The sequence below is a fragment of the Cebus imitator genome, unplaced genomic scaffold (genome assembly GCF_001604975.1).
Source record: "Cebus imitator isolate Cc_AM_T3 unplaced genomic scaffold, Cebus_imitator-1.0 Scaffold261, whole genome shotgun sequence".
NCBI lineage: Eukaryota > Metazoa > Chordata > Mammalia > Primates > Cebidae > Cebus > Cebus imitator.
In genome coordinates this window covers 1,636,748-1,649,921 of record NW_016107576.1, presented here as the reverse complement: position 1 = coordinate 1,649,921, position 13,174 = coordinate 1,636,748, and the positions used below count along the sequence as shown (strand labels likewise).

At 39.2% G+C, this 13,174-nt stretch overlaps 1 protein-coding gene across 1 annotated transcript; it reads left to right on the top strand.

The window, feature by feature from the left end:
• The first annotated feature begins 84 nt into the window (after nucleotides 1-84).
• Nucleotides 85-7,592, top strand: BCL10 (BCL10 immune signaling adaptor). The gene is made up of 3 exons (XM_017499846.2): nucleotides 85-382; nucleotides 4,135-4,423; nucleotides 6,781-7,592. The coding sequence occupies exons 1-3, from the start codon at nucleotides 326-328 to the stop codon at nucleotides 7,134-7,136; spliced, it is 702 nt and encodes a 233-aa protein (XP_017355335.1). The 5' UTR covers nucleotides 85-325; the 3' UTR covers nucleotides 7,137-7,592.
• The last annotated feature ends 5,582 nt before the right edge of the window (nucleotides 7,593-13,174 follow it).

Sequence of the window (13,174 nt, the reverse complement as noted above, 5' to 3'; positions counted from 1 at the left end):
CAGTGACAGGGTGGGCTCTGCCGAGGAACCCGCCTCGCCCGGGGGCGGTGCCTGCGCCTGGAGCCTCTAGGAAAGGGAAGGAGCGCTCCACGGAGCTCGGCGTCGCTACGCGTAGATTTGCGACGCCGTCGACCCCAGAGGCGGGGCCGGAAGCGCTACGGTTTGACCCCCAGCTCTGTTCCCGAAGAGGCGGCAGTCTTTCTCCCGACCCGCTCCGCCTCCTCGCCTTCTCTCCCATTACCTGGAGGCCGAAGCCCTCAGTCAGGGCGGGGCGGCGCAGCGCGAGCTCCCAGACCCGGAAGAAGCGCCATCACCCGCCTCCACCATGGAGCCCACCGCGCCGTCCCTCACCGAGGAGGACCTCACTGAAGTGAAGAAGGACGTGAGTAGCGACATTGTGCCCAGGGCGGGAGGGGGCGGGCTGCAGTCCAGCGGGCGAGGGAAGCGGAAACCTGGAGTCCGAGGACAAGGAGGATCCTCCAGGTCGGAGAAGCGGAAGATCCTAGCACGGGAGGAATGCGGCGAGCCCTGCATCCGAGGAACCTTGGTAGCAGTGATCCTTCAGTGACCTGTTAACCTAGGTTTTACGTCGATAAACGCAGAGCTTGGGCTTTGGAAACCTTGCCCAGCGGAGCTTTGCTTCTTGCCCGCTCCTCACCCATCCCTTCATGCTTTTCCCCCACTGCGTTCTTGGAGATGCTTCGTTAGGGATTGGCGGCTCAGATTCATCCTTGAGCCCGGCCGCCTAGGCTGCTGTATCAGCCTAGAGCGAAGTATGTACCAGATAAAGGATCCCAGGCAGTGGACCAAAAACGTGAAGCTCTTTTGCATAGGGGGCTGGAGGAAGCTTAACATCTGAAAGCACAACCCGGAATTCCCCTAGTTAGCAGACGCCCACACATTTAAATTGGGGTTGGGGGAGTGAATACACGTAGCTGGGAATTATTGTACAGGTAAACGTCGAAAATATTCAGTAGCTAAATTATGCTCTTCTCAGATGGTACAGAACTACATAAACCTTCATATTTATTTGTATCAAATGGCTTTGTTGAGATATGACATTCTTTTGTGTTTAGTTACTTGTTTTGCCAGATAAGACCTATAATACTTTATATTAATTCAAATTTAAAACAAACAACATGAAACGTGTTCTTACTGAGCATTGCGGTACTTTTACAAAGTCAATTTGGTGAACTCGACAGGATGGCAAGTTTTTAAATGTTCATCCACTTCAAATCCCTTCCTCTTCCCTGTAAGGTTTATTACACTGTATTCACGATTGGTGTGACTCACCAGCAGAAGGAAACTGGATATCACTGGGACTTGTGCTTAGTTTCCTCATTCAACAGAGATTTGTGGAGCACTTACTATATGGAAAGCACTGGCCTTGGGTCTGGAAGAATACAAAAAATGAAGATCAGTTTCCTGCTTTACATTCTAGTTGAGATAAGAATGGAACATAAATAAACTACTGTAGAATAAATGTTGGCTTATTCATAGTAAGTACCAGTAAAACCTTGAACTTCCAGGAGCTAGGCCTCCTATGTTCCACATCCTGTGTCACACAGTTCACAATGTTCCCACTTAACCTTCACAACAACCTCTAAAGAAGATAATTGCCATTCGCATTTTACAGCTAATAAAACAGGAACTGAGAAATTACAAGTGGAAGGAAATAAGACCTGTATACAAGTACAGATGTGAAGAGTGGCTTCCAGGTCTTTGTTTTTCTCTGTCAGTTCATTGATGTTAATCATCTTCAGGATTTCATTTTATGCTTATATCAGAATTGCATAACCTTGAAATCATGGATGGATTTCAAAAAGTCTATGAAAAAAACTATGTGCATGCTTTCTTCTTAGAGATTTTTTTCATGATATTTTCAAAATGTTTTCTGATCTTAGAAAGTTTTAAAATTATCATCCACATATTTGGACCTCTCTCTCTACTCTCAGCCCTTATTTCCAAATACTTTTGGAATCTACTTTTATATTCTACAGGTTGCTCACCTTGACAAAAATTGAACTTTTTGTCATCCTTCCCCCTTAGTTGCTTGCTGTTGCTGCTGTATTGTCTGTCTTGATGAATAGTGTGCTACCACCCTTCGTCTTGGGACTGCTCACTTCTTCAGTGTCTCCTCCTGTCTGGTTATTTGCCTCATCGTGTTGGCTGGATTTAGTTCAATTTAATAAATATGGATTACATGCTACTGTGAGGCTGATACTGTGGTTGGTTCTACAATTTAAAAAATTTAAAACTAAGACAATCCTAACTTGAAAAGAGCTCAGTTTCTTGAGGGGGATCATTTTAAATCACAAAATAAGTGCAGTGAGTTTTGCATTCATCTGAAACGTTATCTACTTGGTGCTCTGGGTTAAATGCAGATAGACAGTGTTACTTAAAACATACCTCATTGCTGCCTGCTTCAGACAGAGATGTTAGAGTTGAAAACAAATAAATGTAAAAGTATATTTACTTTTACATTTATTTGTTTTCTTTATATAAATGCAAACAAATGAAAACAAAATAGATTTATTTGTTTTCATTATGGCAATTACTATGAGGGAATCAAACAGTGCCAAGACAGTAATAAGGGAAATCGACTTCAGATAGGATGGTCAGGAGAGGTCACATTTAAACCGATTCCTGAAGAATTTGACAGAACTGAGGGAAGAGGATTCTAGGCAGAATAGAATTTGCCAAGGACCTAAAACAGGCAAGACCTTGGTGACTTGGGGAAATCGGAGGAAGGCAGAGAGGGTAATCTGAAATGAAATTAGGAAGGTGGGCTAGAGCCATTTTCTTGAAGAGCCTTTTAGTAAAGTGTTTGGGTTTCTTTCCCCCAAAGTATAGTAAGGACTTGTTGAAGAATTGTATTTTTTAAAGATCCCTCTGCCTGTTTCATGGACTGAGGAGAGCAAAAATAAGAGCAGGGAAACCATTGAGCAGGCTCCTGGAATCTATATGGATGAAAGATGATGGTGATTTGGATCAGGGTGAAGGCAGTGGAGATGGATGAAGCAGGAGAATTCCAGATGCATTTTTGAAATAGATATGATAGGACCTGGTGATGGACTGAACGTGAGAAATGAGGAAGAGGGTGTTTAAAAGTGAATTGTTAACTTGAAAGTAGGGTAAAAAAAAAAAAAAAGTGTTTATTCACACAGGAACACATCACCTAGCCTACTTTCCTGCCATCATATTCTAGGATATTTCTAAGACCTTCCATTACCTTTGTCATCATCACTAGCATATATTGATCACTTACTCTGTACCAAGCACTTTTCTAAGCACTTTACATATGTTAATTTATTCATTCCTCATATAACAGTCCGCTGAGGAAACAAGTACAGAGGAGTTAATTACTTGCCCAAGATCATATATCTAGTAAATAGAGGAATTAAAGTATAATCATCAGTATCAAATTATTAATGCCATTTATTGAGATCAACATGGATTTTCTGCTAATTAAGCTGTCAGGTACTTCTCAAGTCTAGGTTTGCTTTTTTGGTGTCCTTTTTCTTTATTTCTTTCATTTTGTTTCTCTCCCCACACATCTTTCCATCTCCCTTCCACCAAGACTGAGTCACTGAGTTAGAGTGTAGTCTTTCCAGCTAACCTCAAAGACAGATACGTTATGGGCCCTTTCATTTTAGGGATTTGTTTTTGTTTTTAACAGTTTTACTCTCAGGAAATACAGTAATTAATGACAAACATGAGAAAGTTACAGACTGCGAAGCCTCTCACTAAGTTATTGGTCCTAATTCTGGATTTGTTGCTAACTGATAGCTAAAATGTACAGTAGTCTTTGCCCTCATCTTTACCTCCAAAGATGGCCCTCCACAGACCTCCCTGTTTCTAAGGACCCAGGCCCTGTAGATTCAGCTGGTCCCTCCTCACAACAGCCTGCTCTTGGGTTTTAGGTTTGAAGGTGAGATAAGAGCAGTGAGGAATGTCTAGGACCTACTTGTGTCTACTTTGATTTTCACCTTAATTAGCATGCATTTTACAAGGCCTGAGCCTCCTCACTTTAGAACATTGTCTCACACCTGTTAAGATTCCCAGCTAGTGCTCACCTATGTGATTTTCTTAGATGTTACAAAACAACATTGAACCATATTTTATATCTTTTAGGCCTTAGAGAATTTACGTGTATACCTGTGTGAGAAAATCATAGCTGAGAGACATTTTGATCATCTACGTGCAAAAAAAATACTCAGTAGAGAAGACACTGAAGAAATTTCTTGTCGAACATCAAGTAGAAAACGGGCTGGAAAATTGTTAGACTACCTACAGGAAAACCCAAAAGGTCTAGACACCCTTGTTGAATCTATTCGGCGAGAAAAAACACAGAATTTCCTGATACAGAAGATTACAGATGAAGTGCTGAAACTTAGAAATCTAAAACTAGAACATCTGAAAGGTAAGATAACCTAGGTATCTAAGAGTTAATTTAAATATAATGATGCTTTTTAAAAATGCAAAGTAGGCCAGGTATCTGCACTTTAGGAGGCTGAAGCAAGAGGATTGCTTGAGGTCAGGAGTTTGAGACCAGCGTGGGCAACATAGCGAGACTTTGTCTCTACAAAAAAAATTTAAAAATTAGCCAGGCATGGTGGTGCATACCTGTGTTTCCAGCAACTCAGGAGGCTGAGATGGGAGGAGCCCTGGGACATTGAGGCTGCAGTGAGCCATGACTGTGCTACTGTGTTCCAGTCTGGGCAACAGAGCAAGACCCTATCTCAGAGAAAGCAAAACAAACCAGAAATGATCATTTTGCTTTCAAAAAGTTTAAACTTCAAAATTATATTCAATTTGTATTTATTTTACCTTATATGACATTATTACTTTGAAAAGTGGAATATCACTCAACATCCTGTATTTATATTTATTTAATACCATTTATAGAAAACTATTATGAAATCCCTGTATACGGAAGGGTTTGTTTCTAAAGTCAACAGAATGTAAAATTAATCTATTCAAGAGTAACCTCTGAAAATACCGTACATAACACATAAAGAAGAGTATTTCGGCAAAGTATTTTAAAAGTCCAGCTCTGCTAGTTTCTCTCCCACCAGTTGATCACAAGATGAAGTAATTGGCATATGTTTATAAGAATCAGGTTGCATAAAAGATTCATGACTTTAAATACTAGTCTGGCAAGAAGTCAAAGCATGGAAACAGATGAAAGAAATAGCAAATTCACCTGTCCCATTTTACCCTCACTCCAGAATGTACACTCACTGACCGGAATGTTGTGTAGAATTGCCTGCACAATTTAAATCCCCAACCCCCTACCACCTCTGTTTCTGTCTGTCTCTCTCCAGAGCACATAAATGTGCATGTGATGTTCTGCAGCTGTTCTAGGCATTAGGGATACAGAAATGAATAATTTAGGGCTCTGCCCTTAAGGAACTCATCTTCTTTAAGTCCTTGCTGGGACACATTACAAGTTTTCCCTTTGAGTCATAGCTAAGAAAGTAGTTTCTATAGCATGGGACAGACATGCTAACTGTATTGTGAGATTGAAAAACTAGTGGAAAATATTATGTATAAATGTACTTTATAGACTATGCAGGTTTTACCTAAAAATTGTCAACTCAGGGTTTCTATGCCTGTAGGTTGAATATTTGCTAAGCCTAACAGAGGGGTAAATTGTATTTGAATTTATTCTTTCAATCATCTGGATAATAGTTAGCTATACCCTTTGGATATGATAAAATTCCTTGATGGATCTAAGTTGTTTTCTGCTGTAGCAGTACCTGAGACTGGGTAACTTATAAGGAAAAGAAATTTATTCATTTCTTACAGTTCTGGAGGCTGGTTAAGTCCAAGACCATGGCGCCAGCATCTGGCAATGGTCATCCATAGTGCAAGGGCAGAAGATGGAAGGGCGCAGGAGGGCAAGAGTGTGAAAGGGAAGAAAAGGGAGTCAAACTCTCAAAATAACTAACCCATTCCTGTGGTAATGGCCTTAGTCCAGGGGAGAGTCCTTATGACCCTGTTGCCTCCCAAAGGCCTCAGCTCCTGACACTGCTGCAATGGCAACCAAGTTTCCAACATGTGAGCTTTTGGTGGATACATTCATACCATAGCTGATGTGAACGACCACTGTCATTTGAGTGAACTATGAGGTTGAGAAACAGGCATTACCTATTTAATTGTAGTTCTCATTTTCCCACAAAGTAGTTCTGGAATGTTGGGCATGACTTAACTGTCCTGTGCCTTTTTTTCCCCTCATTTTTAACAATAACAGACTATCCTAGATGACCTCTAAAATTCCTTTTAGTTCTGGTATTCTATTATTCAATAATTAGTCATTGCCATTGATCAACAGATGAAATTTTAGCATCTGCCCTGTTTACATTTTGGTTTCATTGGCTAATATTTTTTTGTACCAGAATACTAAAGAATATTTATTAGTTAATAAAAGCTATTTCTTATTTTAGAAAAAAAATTTAGGAGCTTCTTTACTTTTTCCAGATCCTTCAGTGGTTAAGTTTATACATATACTGTAACTTAAATGAGAATTATAGCATGTTGCGTAACTTCCATGAGACTATTATTTAGAATATATGAATAATAGTATACTTCATGGTTGTTGAGAAAAGCTAATTAGATTTGAAATAGGTTATGACAGAATTTATAAGTTGCTATTTAAATTTTGATTGTGTGGTAAGTAGCTTGTAATCTTTAACAAGTTACAAGATGGACACCGACTCCATTTTTTTTTTTTTTTTTAGTTACTTTTTCATTTACATCTGAATAATTGTATTGTAGGACTGAAATGTAGCAGCTGTGAACCTTTTCCAGATGGAGCCACGAATAACCTCTCCAGATCAAATTCAGATGAGAGTAATTTCTCTGAAAAACTGAGGGCATCCACTGTCATGTACCATCCAGAAGGAGAATCCAGCACGACGCCCTTTTTTTCTACTAATTCTTCTCTGAATTTGCCTGTTCTAGAAGTAGGCAGGACTGAAAATACCATCTTCTCTTCAACTACACTTCCTAGACCTGGGGACCCAGGGGCTCCTCCTTTGCCACCAGACCTGCAGTTAGAAGAAGAAGGAACTTGTGGAAACTCTAGTGAGATGTTTCTTCCCTTAAGATCACGTACTGTTTCACGACAATGACACTTTATTTCCTTTTAGTTTTTAATAATGACAAAAAATGTTTTAAAGAATATGAATCTTCTTTTAATACTGCTGTAATGATTTGTTTACATTTGACACATATCTTTTAAAATGCAATGTAAGCATACCTTGTAAATAGAATTTTTAGAATAAAAAAGCATACTTTTAGGATAGCTAACTAGATCATGTACTTTTTAGTAATTTCTTTTTTTCCTTTTTTTAAGGTCTTTCAGTATTTTTTTAAATATTTTATATTTTCAGACTAATTTTAATAGGGACTATATCTCTGTTTGAGAATAGACTCTTACACTGGGAATAACTTTTTTTTCTGAGTACATTTGTGCTAGAAATGTTCGGTCTAACAGTCTTTGCTAGCCATTAAGCAGAAAATTTTCAGCATTAAGCTGTTCCTGTTCAGTAATAAAACCAATCACTGATTAGAAAACTACCAATATAGAAAAAAAGATAAAAAAAATCTCTTTCCCACTCCATTGTCATAGGCTCTTAAATGGCTTCTTACTGATACTGGAGGAACACTTGATAGAGTGTGAGCCACCTAAGATCCCAGTTTGTCAAAATTCATTTCTAATTAACCTTACTAATTATACTACTTTGTTAGGATTTTCACATTCTTGGCTTAATCATTTTAATTCCTGAAGAAAAATATGTTAGCCTAAAACTTAGTTACTATATGTAATTTGATGAGGGTTTTTTTTCACTCTATTTTTGAGACAGGGTCTTATTCTGTTGCCCAGGTTAGAGTGCAATGGCATGATCTGGGCTTACCGCAGCCTCTGCCTCTCATGCTCATGTGATCCTTCCACCTCAGCCTATCAAGTAATAAAGCTGGGACTACAAGTGCATGCCACCATGCCAGCTACTTTTTGTATTTTTTAATAGATACAGGGTTTTGCTATGTTGGCCAGGCTGGTTTCGAACTCCTGGACTCAAGCGATCCAGCTCGGCCTCTCAAAGTTCTGGGATAAGTCACCTTGCCTGGCCCAATGAGATTTTTAAAAAATGTTTTCTCTGTACTTTTAATGAGGTCCACTGTACAGTTGAAATAACTAGAACAAATTATTTTTCGTTTGTGTGACAATTTAGTTTTTAATGCTATTTGAATAAGTGGGCCATTAGCCAGATCTGTCTTTTTGTTCTATGACAAAATTTAACTAATTTTACACATTTGTAAATCTTATGCTTATTGTTTTTATTTAAATTACAATTTTACCTGTTTCCTGACATATTTCTATTAGTAATTGCAAAAGCATAGAAATGGAAAATTTGCCATTAACAATAAATTTTTTAAAGTAGTGCTATTTTATAGTTTTAAAATTTTCAATAGGAAATATGTAAAACTTTTTTTTATATATGTGCCAATATCTATAGAAAACATTACTTTGGGTTATGAGATTGAGTTGCATTTCTGGATGGACTGATGAATTTGTCAGTCATGAGGAAGACTGGCATATTGGCTTTAAACATTTTTTTTTTTTTGAGATGGAGTTTTGCTCTTATTGCCCAGGCTGGAGTGCAATGGCATGATTTTGGCTCACCGCACTGCCTCCCAGGTTCAAGTAATTCTGCCTCAGCCTCCTGAGTAGCTGGGATTGCAGGCATGTGCCACCACGCCCAGCTAATTTTGTATTTTTAGTAGAGAAGGGGTTTCTCCATATGGGTCAAGCTGGTCTCAAACTCCTGACCTCAGGTGATCCACCCTCCTGAGCCTCCCAGAGTGCTAGGATTACAGGCATGAGCCACCACACCTGGCGGCTTTAAACATTATAAAGATTGGATTTTTTTTAGTATAAGCATTTTCTTTTTTGAGACGGAGGTTCACCCTTGTTACCCAGGCTGGAGAGCAATGGCATGATCTCGGCTCACCGCAACCTCCGCCTCCTGGGTTCAAGCAATTCTCCTGCCTCAGCCTCCCGAGTAGCTGGGACTACAGGCGCGCACCACCATACCCAGCTAATTTTTTGTATTTTCAGTAGAGACGGGGTTTCACCATGTTGACCAGGATGGTCTCGATCTCTTGACCTCGTGATCCACCTGCCTCGGCCTCCCAAAGTGCTGGGATTATATGCGTGAGCCTAGTATAAGCATTTGCTAAGCATTATAGAGAAATGTTTTAGCTCCAACGCATAGCAAAAATGGTGGTATTAGAAAGAAAATAGTGAGGTTACATTTAAGGAAGGTGCTTTAAAAAGCAGAAGCAGACTTGAAAATACAATTCCATTTGTGGACTTCTTTTTAAAAATTGAATCAAAGATTATAATTTAGATATACAGTAACACCTATATATAGATTAGTTTTAACACTGTTTTCTAACTATATAGACAATAAAATTAGGGTTTGTATAAAGCTAGTTTTGTGGGTTTTTGAGTTCTACAAAGTCTTTTTTTTTTCCTTTTGGCCCTGAAAACTGGCCATTGCCAAAAGTGTGCAAGTTAGGATGACTGACAGGATGCAGTTTGTTAATTAAGTTCATTAATGCAACAGTGAAAAAGTTATCAGGGATACCATATTATCACAATACAAAAACACCTTAGCTCACTTTTATATATATGTATATATTTTTAATACTATATTTTTGGAGCAGTTGTAGGTTTATGAAAAAGCAGAAAATAGAGGGTTTCCAAATACCCCCTTCTTCCTCAGTTTCCCACATTTTCTTGCACTGATGTGGCACAGTTTTTATAATTGATGAGTCAATCTTTTTTTTTTTTTTTTCTTTTTTGAGATAGAATCTGGCTCTGTCACCCAGGCTGGAGTGCAGGGGATAGAATCTGGCTGTGTTACCCAGGCTGGAGTGTAGTGGTGCAATCTTGGCTCACTGCAACCTCCACCTCCAGGTTCAAACAATTCTCCTGCCTCAAGTGATTCTCCTGCCTCAGCCTCCTAAGCAGCTGGGATTACAGGCATGTGCCACAATACCTGGCTAATTTTTGTATTTTTGGTGGAGACAGGGTTTCACCATGTTGGCCAGGATGATCTTGAACTCCTGATCTCAGGTGATCTACCCACCTCATTCGGCCTCCCAAAGTCCTGGGATTACAGGTATGTGCCACCACGCCCAGCCTGATGAGTCTGTCTTGATACTATTGTTAACCAAAGTCCATTGTTCACATTAGGGTTCTCTCTTTGTGTTATACAATACTGTGGGTTTTGACAAATGTATAATGTCATGTATCTGCCATTACAGTATCATGCAGAATAATTTCACTGTGTTAAAAAGCTCATGTGCTCTACTTATTCATACGTTTCTCTCTCTCATCTCCCTCCCAACCCTGGCAACCACTGATCTTTTTATTTATGGTCTCTGTAGTTTCATCTTTCCCAGAATGTTACATAGTTGGAATCGTCGTATGTAGCTTTTTTTCAGACTGGCTTCTTTCTCTAATCAATATGCATCAAAATTCTTCCAGGTCTTTTCACGATGAGTTTACTTTATTTATTTGTTTGTTTTTAAAGATTTGCCAAGTTCACTAGTGAAAAGGGAAGAAAGAATAGAACAAGGAGTTCTATTTGTAACTGACTGAATGATCAATTAAAATACTTCACTACTTTCAAGGGAGCGAGAGTTCACTTTTGAAGCTTTGGTCAGCATATCACTCATTGTGCAATGTCAAACACTGGCAAAATAGGGTCAGGCTAGGATAATAAGTTTTCTGTTTTCATACATAGTTTTTTGTTTTAAATCCAATATATCAAATTATTTCTCATGGCTAGTGATTTTTGTCTCTTGTTTAAGAAATTTTTGCCATCTCAGCATCCTGATGATAATTCTACTATGCTTTCTTCTGGAAGTTGTTTTAGTTTCTCATTTAGCTCTACAATGCATTTCAAAGTAATTTTTATGTATGGTATGAGATAGAAGTCAAGTTTTACAGCTACCATCTTTTTGAGCAATGTAAAAAGGAGATGGAAGTTTCACGCTGTAGCCTCATATTGTATTACTAAGTAAATAGGTCCACTGTTGAGTTTGGAAAAAAAAGCAAACCAAGAAGCAAACTAATCTACAGTTTTTTAAATGTAATCTTATAAGGGCTTTCTGAAAGGAGAGCTGAATTTAAGCACAGATAATATACAAAAAACGTGAGTGCTGCTGCTAAAATCCTTATAAATGTTCTTCATACTGAATTTGCCATACTATTTAATTACCAGAAATAGTTCTTTATTGCAATGGTTGCCAAATGTTGCTGTCCATTTAGAACCAACTGGGGAGCACTTAAAGATCCCAATCTCCAGGCTGCATCCCATACCCAATAAATCACAGTGTTTGGTTGTGGAAGCCAGGCATCAGATTTCCAGGTGATTTTTCAGTGTGCAACAAAATTTGGAGTCCACAGCCTTATTAGATGCCAAATAATGAGTTTAATGTTAACATATGTATAATCTTGTTTTTTTTTTTTTTTTTTTTGAGTCAGAGTTTCGCTCTTGTTACCCAGGCTGGAGTGCAATGGCGCAATGTCGGCTCACTGCAACCTCCGCCTCCTGGGTTCAGGCAATTCTCCTGCCTCAGCCTCCTGAGTAGCTGGGATTACAGGCACGCACCACCATGCCCAGCTAATTTTTTGTATTTTAGTAGAGACCGGGTTTCACCATTTTGACCAGGATGGTCTCGATCTCTTGACCTCGTGATCCACCCGCCTCAGCCTCCCAAAGTGCTGGGATTACAGGCGTGAGCCACCGCGCCCGGCCTAATCTTGCTTTTTAATTATAAAACCCTGAAAGAAAGGTTTTATTGTCACTTTTTTTTTTTTTTTTAACAGATGAGAAACAAACTCAAAGTCAATTATTTAAAAATCACAAAGCTCTTTAGGCTTAAAATCCAGGGCTGTTTGACTCTTAACCCTGTGTTCTCATACAACTCATGTTTTCATTGTGGGAGAGAGTCCAAACATAAAGAAAACCAAGATAGTTCTAGTTACCATGGTGACAAAATAAGGCATGTGTTAGAAAGGAACTTGGAAGATAATTGATAATACTATCATGAAGTCTTCTCAGAGTAGGTGAGGCTTTGAGCAGAGACCTAACTCATAAAAAATGAGCCAGCAATGGGAAGTCCTAGAAGGAAGAGTTCCAGGCAGAAGTAGCATTGAGATTAGAAGCCCTCAGGTAGGAATCAATGAGTGAGAGAAACTGGAAACATGAACACCTTATTAGCAATGAGCTCACCTGGCACCCAGACCTTGGCTTCTAAATACCATTCGCCATTAAAAGGAATTAAAGTTCCTTGGAAATGACTAATTCCAAGGCAAAGTATAAGATGAGCCTGAAACATCTTGTTCCAGGAAGCAGGCAAGTGATCAAAGAATCTTGGGGAGGACATGTCCAAAGGACACAGAAGCCTGCTTGAAGGGGCTCCCACTGGCCAAATCTGAGACAGTTTTACATCAAAATAAATAATAATGGATTATAACTCATTTGATAGCATAAGAAACCATGAGTCAATGCTAATATAAATTAATGAACAAGTCGGGCGCAGTGGCTCATGCCTGTAATCCCAGCACTTGGGAGGCCGAGGTGGGCAGGTCACTTGAGCCCAGGAGTTTGAGACCAGCCTGGCCAACATGGGGAAACCTTGTCTGCACTGAAAATACAAAAATTAGCCAGGCGTGGCAGGCACCTGTAATCTCAGCTACTCAAGAGGCTGAGGCACGAGAATCATTTGAACCTGGGAGGTAAGAGGTTGCAGTGAGCTGAGATCGTGATACTGCACTGCATCTGAGTGACAGAGGGAGACTCTGTCTCAAACAAAATGAACAAATAAATAAATAATTTCAAGAAGACTGTGATGTTGACATAGTCTCTAAGTACCTCCCAACAAAAATACGAATTTACAAAAGAGGAAAAAAGTAACTACAGTGGAGAAGCCTGGTAGATAGAACCTTACACAGGAAATCAAAGGTAAAATCATCAGTGCCAGGACAAACTGAAATCATGTGCCTTCTGATAGAAGGCAATGAGAAGACCATAACACCACTTTCATAATATTCTTTTTTTTTTTTTTTTTTTTGAGACGGAGTTTCGCT

Bases quoted from the DNA above. Each gene is read 5' to 3' on its own strand.
- BCL10 (XM_017499846.2), top strand. From the start codon at position 326: ATGGAGCCCACCGCGCCGTCCCTCACCGAGGAGGACCTCACTGAAGTG. The intron at 383-4,134 runs GTGAGTAGCGAC...TATATCTTTTAG, and splicing joins TCACTGAAGTGAAGAAGGAC to GCCTTAGAGAATTTACGTGT. The intron at 4,424-6,780 runs GTAAGATAACCT...ATTGTATTGTAG, and splicing joins AAAACTAGAACATCTGAAAG to GACTGAAATGTAGCAGCTGT.